At 37.8% G+C, this 22,789-nt stretch overlaps 1 protein-coding gene across 1 annotated transcript in view; it reads left to right on the forward strand.

Annotated features, from left to right (window-relative positions):
• USH2A (usherin) overlaps positions 1-22,789 on the forward strand; it is a 398,473-nt gene that overhangs the window by 334,366 nt on the left and 41,318 nt on the right. The window contains exons 58-60 of the mRNA XM_075707636.1: positions 2,917-3,075; positions 3,725-3,887; positions 9,760-10,114. Of these exons, the coding sequence (XP_075563751.1) occupies positions 2,917-3,075; positions 3,725-3,887; positions 9,760-10,114 (677 nt within the window). The remainder of the gene's footprint in view (positions 1-2,916; positions 3,076-3,724; positions 3,888-9,759; positions 10,115-22,789) is intronic.

Consider the following 22,789-nt stretch of genomic DNA (forward strand, 5'->3'; position numbering starts at 1 on the left):
ATATTGCTGGGAATATTAACCAACTAAATCCTTGTTCTTTAGTGAACATGAAAATGTGTTATGGCAGGTTGTCATTGTGCTCATGGTAACTTTGACACCAAATAACAAAACTGCCATTTGCACTTAGGGTAAATTGGTTCACTTGTGCTTTTACGGTTCCTTTTATTCTGACATAAATTTATGAACTCTGGAACTAACCAAGTCGTGTGGTTTCCCAGCTGACTTTAACAAATATGCCCATTTCGTTTCTTTCAGTCATCAGAGCACACAAGGTAGTAGTTTCAGACTCGCTGCAGATGCTGAAGGCTATTCTGGAGGAAAGGGTTTTTTACAAGTTTCTGTGTTGTACGAGTATATATTTTTTATTTTTCAGATTATAAAGTGATCCTCTGATTTTAGCATTTGATGAATTTCATCAAATTGTGGGAGGATTTCCATTGGATATTGGAATTTTTCAGGATGTTTACTTGGTTTTATTTACAATTTCATGTTCACTTCTTGAGAATATTTTTTCTCCTGAGCATCTTTATTATTGGTATCATTCCTAATATATTGCAACATTTAGCAGAATTTTAAGATTTTGGGGTTGGTTTGTTTGGGTTTTCTTAGCATTTCTGCTGTGATATGGACTGAATGTTGGATATGGATTGGTCAATTATTTTGAAATAAGTGTCCTTTGCTGCATATTGATGGCTGGATTCAGCTGTCGTTGTTTGTATTTTATCTTCCTTGGGAAATCAAGCATTCTGAATAGTTCCAATTTCAAGCGTTTCTGGTGAATTTTTGCCTAGAAAAAATGCACTGACCAGATGCACAAAAGTGAATTATGTGTCACTTTCATAAGCTAGTGGGTTTTTCTGGCTGAAATATCTGGTCTGTTGTCAGGACTGGAGAAGAAGGGGGCCTTAACTGCAAGATTAAAAAAAGGTTTCTATTTGATGTGCTGTCTACCACTTCAAGCTCTTAATTTTGGATCCTCTGTTGTGTCCTTTACAGGCATTCCAATTATAGGGGGGGTAGTTTAGCTGTAATAATATATCTTTAATTTCTGGTATAATTATACAATGCACACTCAAGTGCACTCTTCCAGAGCATTTCATCTTCCATATATCACAGACAAAAAATAATTTTCTTTGTTGCAGAAGCCATCTACTTCAAGATTACCTCTTGGAGGTTTACTCAGTAACATCCTGCATGACTTTAAAAGTTGTATTTCTATTATTCCATTCTTAATGATTAGATCTTGGTGTTTTCCTTGAAACTTTTACACTGAAAAAGGACAATTTTACAGTGGGATTTTTGCACTTTCTGTCTCCTCCTCCGTTCACCACTTCCAATGACTAATATCAACATCTTTTTTCTTCCTGTAAGCTGGGCAGTTGAATAAGATGGAAGTCATGCCTCCACTTCAGGGCTATTTTTCAGCTTTTTAGTGTAATGGCATTTCCTTTGTCTAGCATCTAGTGAGGCAGCAGCATCTTATTTCTTTGGGATTTTTATCTCCTCTTTTTCTTCTTAGAGTTGGAAAAACTTGGTATTTCAAAGATTTTTCTGATCTTCCAACGTACATCAGTTGTTTATAGTACCACAATGAAACTTGAAATCTCTCTGATTTCTTGTAACCTTTTTTTTTCTTTTAGTTGATGATCATATTCACATACATATTTAGCTAAAAAAATCCATCTAAAAGATGCACAACAGTGGAAAAAAGTGCTCTTTGTAGCTTCAGGGTGATAGTATCAATGTAGATACTTTATCAGAAAAGGACCAAAACCACAATTAGGAGAAAGAATGGAGTTGTTTTCCAAAGTTATGAATTGAAAGATTCTCAAGATCTAGACAAGTCTCAGAACTGCTCATACACATCTGGTTCTTGGTGCAATCACAGACACATCTCTGTGACATGTAAAGTATGTGTGTTGAAAGAGAAATGTGCTCTTGCTAACCAGATACATCTTGACTCATTTCAGAAAGGTACCTTGTCTACTTTGTTCTTTCTTAAGACTGTGCCTTCTGTGATGGCAGAATGGAGGAAACACACTTACCAGACACTCTTTAGTTATTCTCTTGGTTTTATGAAATTGCTGCTGTCTACATAGAACAGTCTGTAGTGGACAAAAAATAAAAATCCTACAGCTCGTTTCCTAATTACAAAACCAAACCAAAAAAAAGCCTTTGAGAAGTCATGTGGGAGGAAACAAGAGAAGATCCAGGAACCTCTGCTGATCATTCTGAGGGGATCGCATATGGCTTAGCTTGTTCTCATGGAGAAATGGATTTTTTCAGCTTCTCAACAGAACTGGAAAACTAGGAATTGACAGCATGGGAAGACGAATAGATGGGGAAAATATATGAATTAAAATACTAAAACCAGGTTTTTTCTTCAACAAAAACTAGATAGTTTGGGTTTATCTCACTTGAAATGATGGTTCTTGGTTCAAGCTAGTGTATTGTACTTTACTGGTAAAGCAGGCTAAGAGCCTACACTCAGCTACTGCTGCTGGCCTAAAAAGGGATAATTTGCTGAATGGTGGCAATTCACTCTTGATCATATGACTCTATATTCAAACAGGAGTGCTTAGTAGCTGTTGCCCCTCCAAAATAAAGAAATAAAAGCTGCCTGGTTCCCAGTCATAAGGTCACTCTTCCCAGAAGTAGCAATTGCAACACAGGCATTGACTGGATTGAATTTTGATTTTTGACTAAGAACTGTAATGTCTATCTTCCAGTTGTGATCTGCAGACGGATCTGTTTCAGTTTATATTTAAATAATTGTAGTTTCCAAAAGAGGCAATAGGTAAAACCTCCACAGGGGACTTACATTTAAAATTGCATATGATGAATGCCTCTTTGAAGTTGCCCTGCACTGTTGTTAGTATTTCAGATAATCACTGGTTCTTCTCTCTTTCACAACAGGGATATTCATTGCCAATGTGCCTTTGGAATACAACATCTTACTAAATGCGAGCAGTCCCACTCTACTGGTGAAGCCAGCAGGACGTGCACATTTTGCTTTTGTTGGTGACCTAGATCCCTACACCCTGTATGAGATAAGAATACAAGCATGCCAGAATGGTAAGATGTTTTTAAAAGACTCACCTCTGTGACTGGAAGGGAATGGAGATTTTCTAGATAGATTCAACTCAGCAAAACAGATAAAATCTTATTCCTACATTGGAGTCAAATGTTTACCTAGTAAAAAGAAAGCCTAGCACTGAATGAAGCATTAAATATTTCTCCATGTTATATCATTAATATTTTAAATGGAGATTTAAAAAATGTATTTTAGGTAATATATGCCATTTTATTAAAAGCTCGTTACAAATAGCTTAACAGTTTTCGAAAATGTGCATACAGAACAAAATCAGTTCTGTAACTGTTCACCAACAAGAAGTGGTAATCATAAAGACAGGCGAGAAGAGCCCAAATATTACAAAACTCCTTGACTTTAATGGAAATTTTCAAAATCCTTTTGAAATAAGTCTTCCTAAAATGACACTTTGGAAACAATTCTTTCCTCACCTTCACTGATGAAAATCAGGAGTTGCAGTAATTTAAATTCATCAGTGGAGTTGTGGTAATTTAAACGAGTATTTAATAATGAAATGAGGTGAAATGAGGCACCATTTCATCAGGAGCTTCTTTACTTGACATTCATTTGCTTTTACTGTATTTTTTGTTGAGTAAGAAGCTCTTATCACTAACCAGACTTCTGGTTTTGTAGGTGCGTGTGGAGTGGGTGGTCAAACATATTTAAGAACTGCTGAAGCACCTCCTAGAGAATTGAGGCCACCTAACGTTAAAGCAATGGGATCTGCACTCATAGAAGTGAAATGGGCACCACCTAAGAAGCCAAATGGCATAATTACTAACTACTTTATTCACAGGTAAATGCTTTTATCACCTCAGATTCTTAGTCTTATCGAACTGTTCATTTCTTTATTCCCTGATATACTAGGAGGTGAAAAAATGTGTAGAAGTATATGGTAAAATATATGTTACCTTTCAAATGCTAAGGTAAGATTGCTGATCTATGGATGGACAAGTTAAGAATAAGAGCTGAGACAAGAATCAACTTCCTGATCTACAAAGGACAAAAAGCAGGTGAAAATATATTTTTAAAAATTCAAAGGGACAGACAAAAATTGTAAGATCGATACTCTCTGTGTGTTTACCCAGACCACTAGGTACATTCTTCAGTGCTCTCTGATAGACAATTGAGAATTTTGGAATGGAAAGAGGAGTAATTCACCATTTCTGAGATTTTCAAAAGCAAAAAAAGGTATCTAGGTTCCTAACACAGATCAATTTTCTGAGATAAATTATATTCCTGTTTATGAGTGAGTAATCTGGAGTGTGATTACAGTGCATCTGTTTATGTTTCTTCGTGTTTGTATTCAGCTGCCTTGTCTAGGTGGTTGACTGACATACCCTCGCTCCCTATGAAGAGCGTCATAAGCTCTGCGTGAGGATTTTGCTATATAGATAGCTGTGTTTAGGGAAGTATCAAAGTAGCAGAGCACTGACATCTGCTGTGCCCATTGACCCTTTTTTAAAAGCTCGCTGAAGGGACCTTCTTGAATAGCTTCAGAAAATCAGAGAATATAAAACTCATGCCATGTATTGGAGAAGAATTTAAAGTCTGAAGTTCCTGGTTTTCCCAACTCTAAATATGTGTGGCAAACACATGCTGGGCTGCACCTAGCCTCCCATGAAGAGCTTGGGACATTTTATTATATTAGAGCTGTGGCTGAGAAGACAGGGAATCGAATTACCTTTCGGAATCAGCAGTGATAATTAATATAAATTCACTTTTGCCTTAAACATATTAGTAGTCTCTAAAAATTCCTGCTCTCTTGAAATATCCTTTTGTTTGCTTTTTTTAATTGTCTGATCAAAAAACCCAAGCCCCCCCCCTGTATAAAGAGGAATAAAGGGTATGTTATAGCCCAAGACATCTCTTCACTCTGTTGGTTTTGTAAATAAAGCTGATGATTACCGCTGCTATTCTGTGGCAGCCATAGAAAGGGAAAACAGGAAATATAATGCAGAAAGCCTGCTTCAGTGAAAAATACTGTAAATTGAATTTGACAGCATTTGATGGCATTTGATTATTCTAGTCACAGCCAAACAATGATATAAAGAGTAATATGAAACAGAATGTGTTACTGCCTAGCAGACTCAAAAGCAATAAACCTTCCTCCAATGTGACACAATCACTTCACAATCATAATTGTAGCCTGTTTGATACCTCTGAGTACAGCAGAAGGGCACTGACTGACATAGATACATTTTGTTTTTTATTTAAAGTGAAATGAAAATGGCGCACTGGGGCTCCAGATACAATCGTTATATTCACCTACATAGGCATGAATCACTTGGCAGTTATTTCAGCTGAAGTTTAAATGTGCTTAGACAACAACAATATCAAATCTTTCTCAGATAGCTGCAAAAAAATCAGAAATGGGATGTAAGCACATAGTTCTTTTTCATTTTGTAGCCACACATAGCCTTACATTATTATAGCAGCAAGACTGCAGTATTTCTATGGGAGGTTATGGCATGTAATTTCTTCTTCATCATGTGCCTCTTCCTTACTGCATCACCACCAAAATAAATTCATTTAACTCAAAACCTGGAATGCTTGGGGAGCTAGTGTGTGTGCAAATTTTTGCATTAAAATGGCAGGACTCGTGCTTTCCTCTAGAATCATAAAAGCACGTGCAAGTTTGCAGCCATTTTGTTAGAAACCAAAAAATTACAATGTTAGTTTATGATAAAAGAGAGGGTGACATTTTATTTTTGATTCATATAGCAGTTTTAAACACAGATCTGAGGGTTTTAAACTTTTCTAGCAAGGACCACAACTTAGAAGAAATTGTGAATGAGAAAAGATCTGGTTCATGAGACAATCGCCCAATCTACTTCTCTTCCCATTCATCATTACATAACATCCCTGTGACAACCACAGAAATTGCTAGTCTGGAAAAATAATATTATGGAAATAGGTGATGTATTTCTTGCTGTATTTTAATAAGATATAGGCCACATCAGCTAATGGAACTGCTCTCTGTTGTCCACCAGCATGCACTGTGTAGGATGCACATGAGATGACTCTTAAAGAAATATTGCCTGTAAAATTATAAGTATTTTGGTTCGTACCTTGCTTAAGGGAGTGTCTGAATTTCTGTCAAAGTGTCTACGTCATTTTTCAGAAAGATTATATTATTTAGTATATATATGTGAGATTGTAATGTAGCTCTCATTAGCTGAGCAATCCTGATGGTGAAAATGTAACAGAAAAATCAACAGGCAATTTCAGACAGAGGACATGTCTCAGTGGCTGTTGACTGTCGTGACTTGCAGTGTATAGGTTTCTAGACTGACTCTTTATGATTAATTCATTGCTTACCCTTATACCCTTAACCATGAGCTGCACCAAAGACATCTACCAAGGCACATGTATTAGTAGATGGTTTAATGTAAGAATTCTTATGAATGGATATGCCATTGAGTATAAGAACTCCTGAAGGGTTTTATTTATACCTGTAACTGATATACCTAAACTGAGTTAGCATATTACATGCAATAATCTCAAATTCCTTTTGTTCACTTTTTGACATCAAAACTTGTAAAAAAAAAAAAGAAAAATATACAAACTACTACTTAGTATAGATTTGTTGAATCCAAACGGTAAGTGAGGCTGCTTTGTTTAATTGGATGTGAAACTGTAGAGGGGGAGCACTGTTGATGTTACATTATTCCCTCACATTTGACAGTGTGATTCCCCAATTGTTTGAATTTTACCCCAGGACTTCTTAGTGTTTCTAGAAATAACACGGCCACTCTGGAAAGTAAAACAGCAGGTACTGCTAAAACATGTATTTCTGTTGCATGGTGAAAGGTAAATGTGAAGAATAATTCTAGGTTGACCTGCAAGACCTCAGGGATTCACTGAGTCTCCTTCCACATAAGAAAGCTGAGGGGCGAGTGTTGCAGTTAGTGTTGCTGCAGTCTTCTGCTTACAGCTCTGTAGTTATCTGTCACAAAGAAGATTATATTCTTCTCTTTATGTCATCTGGCTCAGATTGGCAGTGGGGCAGGGAGAATTTGCCCTTATAAAAATAACTGTATCTGAGCATCTTTAAAATGAATGTAAGCAGCAAATCAGACTATGCAGATTAAGAGACAGCTTCCTGCTCTCTTGGAAATGTTATTCTCCTTTGCAGCTCATTGTACATAAGAAACACTTCCAGTTAAATGAGCAGTTGAATCTTAAATCTTAAGACGATTGAAATGATTACAGACTGTTCAACCACTTCTGTTCAAAGTTTATTCATACATGAAGATATTCTGGTTTTTAGCACTACAGATGGAACCATTTACCTAACCATAAGTTTCATTCATTAAATATTCAGCAGTAATAAGATCTAAATAGTTAACCAGACTACATTGTACAGCTTTGCTTGTGGATGAGCTTACAGTTGGTGGCATATTTGATCTTTCAGTGTGAAAAAACTGTTTATCACAGAGTTTCGAAAATTTATGAAACATAAATTTGTATTCATTTAAGTGCCATACTGCTTGGTCAGACAAGACATACTAAATGTGACTTTATTGCACTAAAATATGCTCTCTCTTCACTTATCTACAGAAATTTTATTTTTAGGCATGTTTTTGAGTACACAGGGAAAAGACTATGTTTTTAGGTGCAGGAGAAAAGCATAGTAATGATTCACCTTTCAGAATTGTGTGACTTGGATTAAGTCAGTGAACAGCATCTAAGGGAGAGTTCTGCATAAGGCTTAATTTGCCGCTACGGTAGAGTATGAGGAAGTGTATTAAAAATAGCTGTTGGAATTTTGGGGTCAATGGGAAGTTTTGTACTCCAACTCTTCCAGACATTTTGTTGCAAGAGAGAGAATTGCTAGGGAATCTTTCCGGCCTGTTCTACCTGCCATTCTTCACCCAGTTCTGCCATCCAATTCTCACTATCAACACGTCTTACAATTTGCCTATTTCCCTACACGAGAGACATTGTACCTCAAAACTCTTGTTTTTTAAAATCACACTTTAACCCTTTTAAACTAAACAGTGTCCATATAACCTGCTTATCTCAGAGTTTAGCAAAAATTCTTTATCTTCATGTAAGAAAATAATGTATTCATGCATGCCTTATATATGCATATACACAAAGGAAGAATGAACGGATGTGTACATACATGTATTCATTATATTCTTCATATTTGCATGTAAGTACCTGGGTATATATTATTACAAACAGCTAAGATTATCAGTTTTAAAAAATTGTTGCATTTTGTATTTTTAAAGTAATTCCTGGGGTTGATTTAACAAAATGAAATCTGACAGAATTCTGTGAAATACAGATTTTTCTCTTGCCAAAGAAATGTTCTTCAGTTTCTCTGTGTGTGTAGTGATGATGACACCCAGTAGTCAAACAAACCAATTTTACTTCTGCAAATTTGCCCTGTTTGCAATAAAAGTGGCAGATAATGTAATTTGGTTTTTGTTGTTGGCATGGAGGGTGAAAGTGCTTTTACATTTTGCAAAGGCCAAGGTTCCTGTGAAGAGTAGGGGAAATACTTAAATTCATGTGCAGTACAGCACAGCCGTCATTGAGATTTATCACAGTGTTTAAATGTAACCAACTTAATTTCACACAAACATTTTTATGCCAAGTGAAAGAATTGATTTGATAACTCTGTTTTGAAGATGAGTGCTTGCCTTATTACAACTGTTGTAAATTATATACTAGAAGGGACCACATTAGAAAGGGGCTGAGGATCATCTGTTATCTCCTCTGATACTCAGAATATCACCAGGGCCAACACAAGCAGATGTGTAGTAGGAATGCTATATATAAGTATATACGTGTATATATATCTCTATGCATGCATGTACATACAGATATATATACATATGTACAAAAATAAAACCCCATTGTGCCAAAAGCCTATACAGTGAATTGTCTTCATATACCTTAAGTTTGCATTTTTAAACAAAAACAGCGTTGGAAAAAATATGTAGTTTACTAGTAGAAAGCACTACTTGTGATATTTTAATGAGTTTCTGTGGTGGAGCTGCAAAGTCTGCTAAGTTTATGCACAAACGATTACTTACTCCATTCGCAAGAAAAAATAGGGTATTTTTTGTGATCAAACCAGAATTTAAAAGTGCAGGGCTTTGGTTTTGAGGGCATGATAGAATATTTACCCCTTGTTCACTAGGTAACATTTTTCTCAAGTAAATTGGTCATAAGTTTTCCATAAATGAGGGATCCTGAGGTAAGTACCTCCATAAATAGTTTGATTTTCAGAAATGTTGGAAACTTGCACCCATTACTTAGCAACTACACATGGATTTAAAATTTCACATTCTGAATTCTGAAGGTCTCATATCTGATGTGTTGGACACACACAGGACAGTATGCTGTTGTGTTGCTACTCTGCTACTATGGACTGTGACAGCACCCTTGTTTGACATGTTTTATAGTATTCTTCTAGATAAAGGAGAAAAATTAAATGATTGCCTCAAAAATCTCCTCTTCACGCTCAGCACCTAACACAAGTTCAGGGGAATACAAAGATAGATAAGCAGTTCCTTGTGTGTGTGTAAAGTATAGAAATAAATTCTGTACTTTTCTGAGGTACAGGCTGAACTTAGAACTTCAGGATCTACTACCATGGAGTGTTAAAGTTATTTTCAATTTTAAACACATTGCCTTTGATTTAATTTCAGACGACCTGTGGGCAGTCAAGAAGAGCTGCTTTTGTTCATCTGGGCTGAAGGAGCTTTGGAACTTATTGACGCATCCGATGCTCTACAGCCTTTTACTCTCTACGAATATCGTGTCAGAGCTCAAAATGCTGTGGGGTCAGTGGACAGCCTGTGGGCTTCAACCCAAACTCTGGAGGCTTCCCCATGGGGCTTGGGAGCCCCTTGGGCACAAGCAACAAGTGCGTACTCAGTGCAGTTGAACTGGACCCAGCCTGTTTCTCCCAATGGTGTTATATCTTTGTATCGAGTAGTCTATCAAGAAAAACGCAGCGATCCAACATTTAGCATCCCAGCTGTTACAGCACTAACCGTAATGGTAAGAACTGGACCACAAAACCAGTTTTAAGTTTTTTTACTCTGCTTTGATCTCTGTGGTATTCTAAAATCACATTTAACACCGATTGGAAAAGTGGGGTTTCCAATTGCCAGTAGTTTTGCTGGTTTAAATTTTGTCTTTGGCTCAATGCAGACTGAAATATTTCACATTAATATCTAATTCCTGGTAGAGTCAAGTGGATTACTCGAAAGCACAGATGAGTCATGTCTGGAGGAATTAAGCACATGTATCTAACTGTCAGCCCCACTCTGAAAATACTGTCCTGAGCTTTTTGTCTGTCAAAACAGTTTCACAGGATCTGCACAAAGAACAACAAAATCGGTCCTCCTTGTATATAATTCTAGTTTTGAAATTTGGTTGGAATCACAAGGTGAATTAATTAATTAATTAGTAATTACATAGTTCATATATGCAAAAAATGTGCATATTCCCCTCATAATTCATCAGTAATAAAAGCAGATCTACTTTTACTTTCATTACATATACTTATATTAGAACGTTACTTTGCACTGTTAACATGTCTTTCCCTTCAAGGGACTTTCCAAACATGAATGTCTGTAAATATTACATTTCTATTCAGTATGTGGAGGGTTAGACTCAGGAAAGGGCAGGTTGTTTTGTGAACTAACAATGTTACGTAAATCAGTGACCAAAGTGGTTATGGTTTGTGCAGTTACCACTGCTCCTCCCACCTATATATTACATTCTAGTCTTTCTACAGAAAGACAGTTTATAGATAGTTAAACAGAACTGCTGTGTATTAGGATACCTGCTGTACTTGGCTGTCTCTTGAAAATAAGTTTTAGAAAATATTTAAGGAGGTTGTAATAAAGTTGGGTTTCCTCAGCAGTGCCACCTCAATTTCATAAACCTAGAATTTTCCCGAAATGATATTCATAGACCACATTTGTACCGAATAACACCAGAAATCCCCAAAATTCTTAATTACCCCAATTATAAAGTAGCTGTTTGACATTCAAGTAGGATCCTAAAGAGCTTTCTGTGGCATACCCAATGGTAACCTTTAAGTAACTCCCTTAGACAAATCTCGACATGACAAGGTGGGAGAAGTTTCCAGCTCAGTAATCTTACCTACTCTTGTGATCATATGGTTCCAAAGCAGTTTTGTGTCTAGCTTTCTGGAAGCCTAAATGGATTAAGTTTGTAATACTTCTTTTTCTGAGAAAGAAAACAGATCCTGAACTGAATGATAGGAATATATACTTTTGGCTTCTGAAATAGTTGCATTCACATCGTACAGTATGTTAGGTTTTAAAAAGTAGATTGGGATTTTAAAGTTACAGAAATTCAGTAGGATATGGGTACTTAGCTCCCCTAACTTGTTTTAAAAGAAATAATCACAATCATAATTGTGATGGGACACTTAACATTTCAATACCAGCGAAATGGCAGGGCTTCTCCTAACACTCTGCTTCAGCAGCATGCAATGTGTTGCTGAGCATCGGAATTGACCTGGCCGGTCATGCATTGCAGTGTCTTCTAAGCATGCCAACAACAACAGAAAATGTCCAAGATGGTTGTATTGTGGGTAATAAAACCTACCAAAATGGCCTTTTAAATAATGTTGCCACAGTGTGTTTCTTTAACAGCATCAGTTAAAAGCCTTTTAAATTAACAAGCTATTATTTACTGAATTAGTATTTTCCTGGCTCCAAAATCCTTTATTTTCCCCAAACACTATCCTGAATCAAAATGACATTCTGGCAGCATATGTATAGCTGTTCTACTAGTGTTGCAGCAAAGCTGACTTGCATGGGTTTTTTACTGTCCTTTGTCATGAACATTTATTGATTATTATTTTTGCTCCCCTCTTTTTTTATTTTTAAATATTTTACTACCCTTTGGGGAGAAACCTTTCTGCACAGCTCTTCCATCAGTTGCACTCCCTTTAAGCTGTTGCAACTACATTAACTCAATAGAATTGTTGCTGATTTATACTAAGGAGCCGAGATCTGAATCCTACCTCTTCTGAATATAGCAGAACAGCTAAAGCTTTGAATCAAAGTTATTGACATAAAGTGCATGGAGTCCTGTTATCAAAGATATCTTCAGGAGGTCAGGTCAATTATTCCAGCAGGCAAAAACCTGGACAACAACTTTCAAAGTTATAACACCTTAAAAATAGAATTTTATCATGAAATTGCTGATATACCCCTAACTGTAGCTTTGTGAATGAGACACTTTAATTAAAATGTAATTTTATCGAAGGAACTAGCTTTCCAATGATTAAACTTCTGCCCCTTTAAAATATAGCTTTCAGGGGTACTAGGCTAAATCATTTAATCTCCTAAAGCATCTCTATTGGAGCTCCCTCGTGGGAGACGCCATTAGTCATTCTCTCACACAAGCTTCCATGTTACAAGCAAGACTTAAAGTATTAAGCAAGCAATGAGTTCGGTCCTTTATTTAATCTGTTATACTCCATTCTTATCCCATTAGATTATTCCAGAAAAAAAGCAGTGCTAGAATCACGGTAGCCGATACCACCCTTCCTCTTGTCAGTTGCACGCTGGTTGTCTGCCACAGGACATAAAGCTTGACCAAAACCTAAAGTAGAAATACAGTCCTTGTGATGCTGCAGGATACAAATTAAGCTCTTGCTAATATCCCTGCAGACTGTTCTAATTTGACAGCTTCGTTTCCATCCATTTCCAGAGCCAAATGAGAAGCATCTTCTGGGTTTTCAAACCATTTGATAGACCTAGCCACTGCCTTCCCAAAATGCAGCTATTCACTCCCCAGTTAAGGTGCATTAATCTGTGTTTGAATTAATGTGTCAAAGGTATGGCTATCCAGTACCTTAAGGTTATTGCTGATGCCCTGACATTTCATGCTGCCTATGGAGATAAAAAGGAGAACTCAGTTCTGAGAGCTAAAGCTGCTGCCACTCAAACAAAAGGAGGATCTCCCTGCCCTGTAGAAGCAAGTGAAGTACACATGAGCCATTTTGATGCTCCACAGTTAAAGAGCAATGTCACCCATTTCCCTAGCTTGTTTGGCCAGGACTGTAGTGACAGATGCTAGGTGACAGCAAGTTAAACTGACATTCTGGTTTATTTGCAGAGCAAAGTCAAGTCAAGACTGGTTACAGCAGTATAAGTGTCTCCCGCAATGTCTTCCCAGTTCATTTTAAAGCAAGAATGATATTTAGTGTCTTATTGACAGCATTAACATGAGACAGATGTGTTTGTAGAGGAACGGATTGACAGTAAGTTCTCATTTACAGAAATCTGCATAAAGTGACTAGATTGTCAAAGCAAGCTTCTCACTCTTGTGAACTTAGGGCTTAAGCTTGTGAACATAGGACCCAGAGCTGATTCCATTATAAAGCCAGTACCTGCCAAATGGCATCAAAGCATCACGGCTCTTTAACTGTTATATTCCTAATGTTGCTACGAGGTAAAACTGGGTAAGTTTGGACTTTTCCTTGGCAGATGTTTTGTGGGTGTGTAATGCTGTTTCTCCCATCACAATTGTATAAAGTATTTTGTTGTTTACCATGAGCGGGAGAATTCAAAGCCAAGAAGATGAGTAAAAAATGTAAGAATGTGTAGCTGTTAGAATGTGCTTGGAGAAGGAAAAGCATCCAGAGATGAGGGTTATAAAGAAAAATTCTGCTTCCTATGGGCAGTGACCCCCATTATTATTATTATGTAGAATCAGGGCCTCGTGTGTCAAATCGGCCTCAGCAGAGTGTAACTAAAAGTACAATGTGCTTGTTACAGGATGCGAGACATAGGTGTAAGCATTAAAGGCCTTATTCCTGGGAAATCCTACACCTGTGCCTACTTAGAAGCACAGGTCTACTCACAATGTGTTTTGCAGTATGAGGCTCTCAGGCCAAATTTATCCTACAAGCCTTTTTTGGCATAGCTATGTCAGCTTGGGGTGTAAAAAATTAACACGTCTCTTAGCTGGTATCACTGCACCAGCAAAGCCTTTGGTTTGGATGCAGCTATGCTAACAGTTGAGGACATATGTTGGCTTACCTTACATTATTTGGGGAGATGGTATATAACTACACCGGCCAAGCTCTCTTGGCAGATGCTTCATCTGTGGTAGGGAAATCTGTAGACATATTGCAGAATAGCAATAATAATAGAGACTTTGGTAGGAGGATGAGGCTTTCGCTTGCATGATTATGGTGTTATAACCAGACAGTAATTTGTATATTGAATATATAACCAGAGTAAAAATAATAAATAAATTTGACTTGCTGAAAAACTCCGTATAAAATATAATATATCAGAAATAATCTTAAGTGGCCAGTACTGTCATATACACACACCTCTTATGCAGGATTTTACAGATATCTGGAATCTTGCATCCAGAGTTAGTTCCTTTCTATTTGTCATATTCAGAAATATTTAATACATCCATGTGTGATTCTTCATTTATGTTTCCTCATATATACCAGTGAGCATTTGGCAGCATTAGAGATGACATAGCACGTAGGTATTAACTTCCTTGTACATAATGTTATTCAGTAATGCAGTATGGAGGACTGTACATGGCAACTTCCTTATAGAAGAAGGAATGAAGATCATAGCCACAAGAATAAGAAAAAATATGCCAAGGAGAGGGACCAGTGAAACTTTTTTATATATGCCTATTTCAGATGCCTGGGAAATGGCGTGCAATCTAAGAAAACAAGATGAGAGTAAATGGAGGAATCCCTGCACATGCCATAAATTCAGAAGATGTGCTGCTTAGCAAAGAATGAAAGCTGTAAACGGCAGTGGAGGGCAAAAGTTAATTAGGCTACTGTGCTGCTGTTAGTGAGCAGAAAGTAGCCAAAACCAGAAACAAGATGGCTGCTCAGCAGTGCCCTAATACAGCCAAAAGATCATATCCTCAGCTCTGCAAGGGCTTATGGGTTAGGGGGAAATCATACACAGATGACTAATTTTTTTATGGTTCACAGCCGATCAAAGTGAAATTCAGCAGCTGTTCAGGACAAGTGACCACTCTAACGGCTGTAATATAACCTGCTAAATAGAGAGGGAATTGCATGAGAGCAAGAGGTTAGCTGTGATTATCGGCAGGTGAGTGCTTTATTGAAGTTGAAAGACCATTAACATTGATGGAGTAATTATTTCAACTTGAAAGTAATTACCTTGATGGGTGATAACTTCTCCAGTGTTCCCAGATTTGATTGGACCAAACAATTGTGAACTCTTGAAGCCTAGAAAAATATTACAACAATACCGCAATGTTTAAATTACTGAAACCACTGTTAGAGTATTTTAATTATGCCTAACAGTGAAAAGATTTTAACTTACAACAACTGGTGACCTCTCATGTATAGAGACATTTGCTTTCTAATTCCAATGAAATGACCCACACCTACTACGTGTGTGCTGCGTGTGATGGGTTTGCAAATGAATCATTTGATTTAAATGCAGTTTTTAAGATTCAAAGCCTTGTTAGCACAGTTTCAGGAAGGGCTTGTACTGGAATTGCTGTAATTGTTTTATTTGCCAGGAAAGCCCAATAATATAAAATGCTTCCCGTGCTTTAATCTCTAGACCTGTTAAGCTTACACAGGATGAATACAGGACAAGTGCTCCTTCACATTGAAGGCTGCTAAAAAAAAAAAAAAAAAAAAGAGTGTGTGAGGCAATCTGTGTCTCACAGATTCTGTTGTTTCCATGCTGCTGCAGAATATGCTGGATTTGGCACTATGGCTCTGTTTAAATAAGCATTTGGATTGGCACTACGATGCCCCTCCAGAAACTGATTAGGTGCTTCAGTAAGCCCTACCTATCAAGACAGACATGTAGAATTGCCTAATTAGAGCAGAAAGGATGAAATGGATTGTTGCACAACTTTGATGATTTTGAAGTACTGTGGTAATAGAACTGGATGAGAATGGTGAGAGAGAGAGAGGCTTCAGCTCTTCTATTTATACCATCCTTGCTGTAACCAAGGCCACTTCAGTGTCTCCTGGATGCTTTCGGCAGCCACAGAAACATAGCTTTAGACCCTGCTGGAACTCTGCCAAGAATGAATGAATCCCTGCGAGTTAGGATGCGGGGTAGCAGGGAAAGGTTTATCTAGTGTCTGTGAGGTCTTAATGTTGTCAGGCAACTGGTGATTTGAAATAGTGAAGGTTACAGCAAAAAAGTTTATTTCGTTACATTTTTTTCTTGATTATTTTCTCCCTAATTCAGTGTGCAACATGAAGTTGCCATAACTTTGCCCTTTGATAAATTTTTGGACCAGATGTAAAAACAAATACAGGGTTATGTCTGACCATGCCTAATTGCACACTCTAGATTGACTAGATCAGAGTGCCTGGATCAATAGGTAATTTTTTCTACAAGTAAATTAGTTACCTATTTGGAAATATCTGGTGTATTTTATCCTTGGGTTTCTCCTTGTGCAAGATCCAATTTTCACTCATTCCATAGGTCTTTTTTTTGTGAAACACATGTAGTATTAGGTCTTATAGCATCTAACCTAGTTTAGGAGCATGAATGTCCTCTGTTGACCATGAAACCTCCAGAACATCTAAGGCATGGACATTTACCTGTTCACACAAGACTGCTTTCCTCCAGTGCACTTGTGTGCCACTACTGGCATGTGTCAGTCAAAAGAAGGTGGCTAATTTTATGCTGATTAATCGGCTGGTCTTTCCTAACCCACACAATGGGATTATGCAGGTTGACAGATTTAAAAGGTGGTACCCTCTGATGGAAAGATGGTGGTGGGCAGCAGACTAGAAGTGGGTAACCTTTTCAGTTTGGGCACCTGCAGTCATAAAAGAATAGGTGACCACATGACAAAGCCTAAAGGTAGATGCCTAAAATGAGATTGTATAGATGTTCCATATGCTGTTTCTCTATATATGTTTTTATATATGCTTTATATTTATGCTTTTCTTTATGATGTTTTTCTGTAAGTTTTGCATTTCATTTGTGTGGATAAGATTAAGCTAACCAGGCAGTGTAGAAAAACACCATTGACAGGTTGTTTTCTAATTTGTAAAAACAAAATAAACAAAACAGAAACCCCCACAAACCTTCACCTTATTAAGTATAATTTGATAGGAAGATATAATATGAGGGACATTCTTCCCTTTTTGCCATGTTGAGTGTGACTGCACTAAATCTGCTTTAAAAACAAGGCTTTGGTAAGCTACAGATGTTTTTTCATATATGAGTAGGGAATAAAAATGGAGGAGGAGGCGGCAGAAATTTGTTGGGTAATATGTACAGCTGCTTTTCAAATTAGATAACTGTTTAAAAATGCTTAATTGGATTTGACTAGATTTTAATTCACATTTAACCAACATTCTTAAGTGGATATATCAGGCAACTCCAAGATAACCCTCTGTTGGTAAAGTCATAGGGCAGCTTCCTAAAATCCCCAGGGTCATGCCCAACAGCTACAGATACAGGAATTCTTCAGCTGATAATTAGAAAGGCCATTCCCTACCCCCTCATCCCATCCTGCTACCCCATTCCCCTCCAGATAAGGTCTTGTATTCAAATTGGCTGAGAAGTGTTATGTCATATGCTTATATTTCATAGGGAATTTTAACAAGGAGTGTGTAATTTTAATAAACAGGTCCTCTTTTTAAAAAAAGCAAGAGCAAGCCATATGACTCGTGGGAATTGGTAATATAATATAGAGCCTTTTACCGCTGGGGACTCCATTTGAATCTAATCCAGGTCTACAGTCACCAAAGTCATTCTCATCAAACAGCCGTTGGGTGTCCTACGCAAGATAAGTTTAGTATTCTCAGCTGACCTCCTGTCCTTTCTCTTTACTGCTGCCTTTTGAATCCATTCCCATCACTCAGCTTCACAGCCTCATTCAAGCTCATCTCCCCTATGCTTGTTGCAGTTTCCCATTTGCTGCCTGCCAAGTGACCTCTCTCTCCTCCTTTCAGACATTACAAAAAGGACTGGAATGCATGTATAATCTTGCCACACTCTTTTTTAGGGGGCGAGACCCTAATTCCTGCACAGTGCTAAAACATGAGTTTATCAACAGAAAGCTCTTTGGGAGTGGGAATGGGTGTCTGTTAATTTACAGCACTATATAAATATTATTTTTGAGACTATAATAGCAATTATGGTGAATAGGGGCCAGATGGCCTCTGTATCTAGAAAGCAGAATGGCAGTGTATTTTTAATGGACTTAACTGTTACTTTTTGACAGGAAGCTAATATTAAATTCTATGTTATAGGTGCCTGTCAGGTGAGTATGGTTCTGAGTTTTTGGTTCTTGTTCAAGTAATTACTAATGTCATGCCTGGATACTTTTGCCCACTAAAGCCTTGTTCTGTGGTGGGGTCTTTGTTGTTGCTTTTTTTTTTTTTTTTTTTTTTTTAAGGATGGTTATTGATCTCTTGCTGAGCTGAGATTTCAGTTTTATGCCAGATAGTTTGATTAATGGGTTGGTTTCTGTAAGTGGACTGAATGGGGATAGGAAGCACAAGCCGCTCATGCCGCCAACCCTAACTCCGTCAAGACGCATAGCTCATTATGAAACAGTTATCAAGTATACATGAAAAATTAATTGGGCTCAGTTTGATTCTGAAAAGGATCAGCTTTCTACTTGGCGGTCCCCCCAATCTTTCCAGATGTTGCACGCTAGCCCCTCGAGAAGCAGCGAAGGGAGATGTATTAATACATTGTATTGATTAGATCAAGACCCCTGACAGTTATTTGTAGAGATACCATCTGGCTGCTGTTCGAATTCCTTCACCAAAAACAGGACGTGACATGTTATTAATCTCAACTCTCTAAGTATAGACAGTTGCCTTTTCTGCTAAACCGCATTTTACCATTCCGTAGGAGATGGAGGCAGACCTGAAGGGTGCTGAAATTAAGGTTATTACACAAATTGAGCCATATGGTCCAAATATTTCAGCAAGAAAATTGCCAGGCAATAAAAATTGCTCCTGCCTTCCTAATGGTGTAAATTACAGTTTAACCATGGCTCTAATGATGTCCTTCTGCCGCGCTTAACTACTGTTACATGAAGGACATTGTTTTAAAAATATAAAAAACAAGTAAATGCCAGCAGCGTGTTTTACAATCTGTTAGTGTGTCATTAAGAACACTGTCAGAATTACATAAACATAATGGCAGGCAACCTAGCATACAAAAGAACGAGTATGGAAATAGAAAGTGTCTTGAAAACTCCTTTAGCTCTGTAATGTCAAGAGCCCTTTCCCTTCTGGAACTTTTCCAGTATGGGATAACGTGGCTGCTTATTTATTCCAGTTCTCACACAGGCTCTGATGGAGATTTAAAAACAGAAAAAAAATACTGCATACTCCCATGCATTTTGAACAGGTGACAATGGAGGGGTATAAATTTACTATCACATTATACTGTACCTGTATATAAAGTTAACTGGGTATGAAAAAGGAATCCAAAATGTGACGCCCTTTTCAAACCGAAGCATTGTTTTTGTTCTTTTGGATCATAATGGGACTTTCTGTTGTTTTTCAGAATGTTTGGAGAATTGCAGAGTATTAAAATGGTTTCAAAGCCCAAAAGCTCTGTGAATTTTACTAACAGAGTTAGCAATCTTAAAAATCTGTTTATTAAAAATAGCTGTGACTTACTTGTTATTAAAAACAAAATGAAAGTAGTTATCCAGTCAGCAGATGCACTACTAACTGACTCTGGTGATTCATCACACAATGTGGAAATTAAATTGTAAATAAATAAAGTGAATAATTAGCCAATGAGATTTCATTTCAAAAACATTCATCCAACTATTCAGTCTGTAAAGAAAAAAACTCTGAGATGGGCAGGCAAAGAGGAAAAATCACATAAGTTTATAATAAATGCTATTCGGAATACTGAGTTTGACCACTTCTACTTTAAACCATATGCAGGTTTTAATAGTTCATATATGCCAGACCTTTTGATATAATAACCTAGCACAGCCACGTTACCAGCTTGGGATGTGGCTGACTGGGCGCACATCAGTGGTTCAGGGGAGGTGCACCCGGACTGGTCTGTACCAGTTCTGTAGAAGTGGCTGCTGGAAACCAAGGGGTCCTGAGCCCCACCGTTGTCATCCCTCCCTCCCTTGGACCGCATCACTCTGGGTCTGCTGAGCAGGTGGAGCCGCTGCTTCCCCTGCCCGTGCACCTTTGGAGACAGAACCTTCCACACCCTTGCAAGGGCACCCAGTTCCTGCTGGATCTTCATGTGGTTGAAATGTGTTTTAACAATGTTGAAAACACAACTGAGTGATGTCGAACAGACAAATGGGAGATTGCGAGTTAGATGACTGGGGTGGCTGGTTGGTGAATGAGCTGACAGGCAGCTCTTGCATTTGTCTTCAAACCTAGCACAGTTTCTGAATTGTGTGAAGATCTCTTTTGTGTGTGGAACAGAGAAAAGATGACAGGGGAATTTTACTTTTGACAAACTTAAACTGAGCCCAAACCAGACAGTTAATAAGATTCAATAAAGTTCTAAACAGTCTTTTTATCTGTCCTTCCTGCTTCTCAGTACCAGTACAATCACAAGTGAAATCACCAAAACATAAGTAATTCATGGCTGGTTGGTTGGTTGGTTTGTTTCCGAAGAAACTGAAGGCAGAAAGTAGTAGACTCTTGTGAGGATGGTAGTCTGAAAACTTCCTACGTAAAATGCTTGCGGGTAGCTCACATACATGTAATCTGTATTTGGAGGAAACAAAGTCCAATTTATGAACTTATCCCTACAAGTATTTCCCTCAGCACCTTGAACTTTTTGTCTGACCAGAGTTACAGAAATGCACGGCAAATGGCATCTAGAACATCTAAGTGTATTGTACTCATACACCCATAATGGATGGATTTTATTGTTTAACTGTGAAAACTGTATGGTAGTTTTAGGTCTGTTTCTTCAGCATTCATCAAATAAAATCTCTTCAGTCTTTAAAGAAAGAGAGAGATTAGTACTGGTGTCCCTCCACCAGCTGGAAGATTTGGAAAGGATATGCTTATTGAACTGTTTTATGAGTGCCAAGAAAAACTATAAGCATGGAGAGAAGGTTTCTACCCATGAAGTGCAGGGCTTGCTGGAAGAACCCCTGCCAAAGTTGCTACCAGATTCAGCGAATTTTTTCTCACCTTATTAGCAGGTGCCATGTTACAGCCTTTAGGGCATCAAACATCATCTGTTATACCTCTGGCAACTGCAGGCTGCTTTACTCCCTCCACCAAAACTGTGGAAACTGTTTCTTCTTCCCTTCTTTTCCCTTCACAAGCCTTCCTTTCTAAAAGCACATTTGCAGACTATGGTGGTGATATAGGGAGCAGGAATTAATTCCCATTCTGAGGCTCTAGTGGAGAATAACTTCTGTCTTTTTCAGATTTTTGTTAGGAACTTGTTTCTGCTTCCAGATATTCTGTGGGTCCTGCAGTCCTTACACCAGGCAGGACTCTGCTTCAGTCAGGTAATGTCCTTTAAAGGTCTTGTATTTCTGGAGGCTGTGCAGTTATGCAGGCAAAGACTTAGGAGACAAATAAACAGTTGCATGTCCTCCCAGGGCAACCTATGACTGGTGCAAGAGCAGCAGCTGGACCTGCAGCACAGTAGCCTCCCCTAAGCTCTCTGACTTTGCATCTGTAGGATGTCTTTTTTAAACTAAACTGTGACTGCGCCACCTTCCTTCTTTATGTAGCACGTGTCTTCTAAACGCTTCTGTGCCCACACCACCCTAACATAGAGATGATGTTACTGCTGGGCTATGGTCCATCTGAATGAGACACCTGGAGTGTGTGCTGTCTGTGTGCCAAAATGACTCTGAGGAGTCATATATTCACAACAGGAAGATGAACAGACATCCCAGTATCTATTTAACATACTGGGGCATATCACAAATCATTACTCATTTTACTTCTGAATTTTGCTCCAAGTATTTTTTTAAGTCTGTTTGCTGCAGGTTTGAATGCACCAATTCTTTTTTCCCATCCAGATCACAGTTCCTAGCCTGCCCCAATTCCTCCATGCAGTGTGGAGATGCTACTCTAGTGGCTGCAAAAAAGGCACCAAGTTTACAGTTGTCCCACAAAATCAGAATTGCAAATGGAGATTTAATATAGCAAGAGAGTGAGGGAAGTGGGCTTCTTGCAGTGATAAATTTTCTGTATTTTTGCTATAAACAAAACTTTACTCTGCACAAACAAAATGAATGAAACTTTGCAGAGGTCTTATATTTCAACAGGCTTTAAAAAAGAATTAATGAGAAGTCTGGAAGACATCTTTTCCCAGATGAAGTGAAGTATTATTCTTGTCATTATGGCATCATAAAATTATTTTTTATTGTTTTCTCTTCAGGGGTTCAAGACAGATGATAATTTAGATTTTCTCTAATGCTAGTCTATGCTAGAAATGCTAGACTCGTGATGTACCAATAGATCATGAGATTTATGCTATAGTTGTAGCTTACGACAGTGACATATTTAAGTGCTGTGCTTAATGTTACTGGAAAGTCCTGCCCTAAAAAGACTGAATAGAGACCCTGAGAGCAAATGAGAAGAAAAACATCACCTATTCCACCAGGTAACACAATAGTTTGAGCTCCAATTGCTTTGATGTCAAATAGAGTGCCCACTTCGAGGACAAATAGAGCTGAGAACATGGCTTTTAAAATAGGACATTTCTGAGA

The sequence above is a fragment of the Pelecanus crispus genome, chromosome 3 (assembly GCF_030463565.1).
Source record: "Pelecanus crispus isolate bPelCri1 chromosome 3, bPelCri1.pri, whole genome shotgun sequence".
NCBI lineage: Eukaryota > Metazoa > Chordata > Aves > Pelecaniformes > Pelecanidae > Pelecanus > Pelecanus crispus.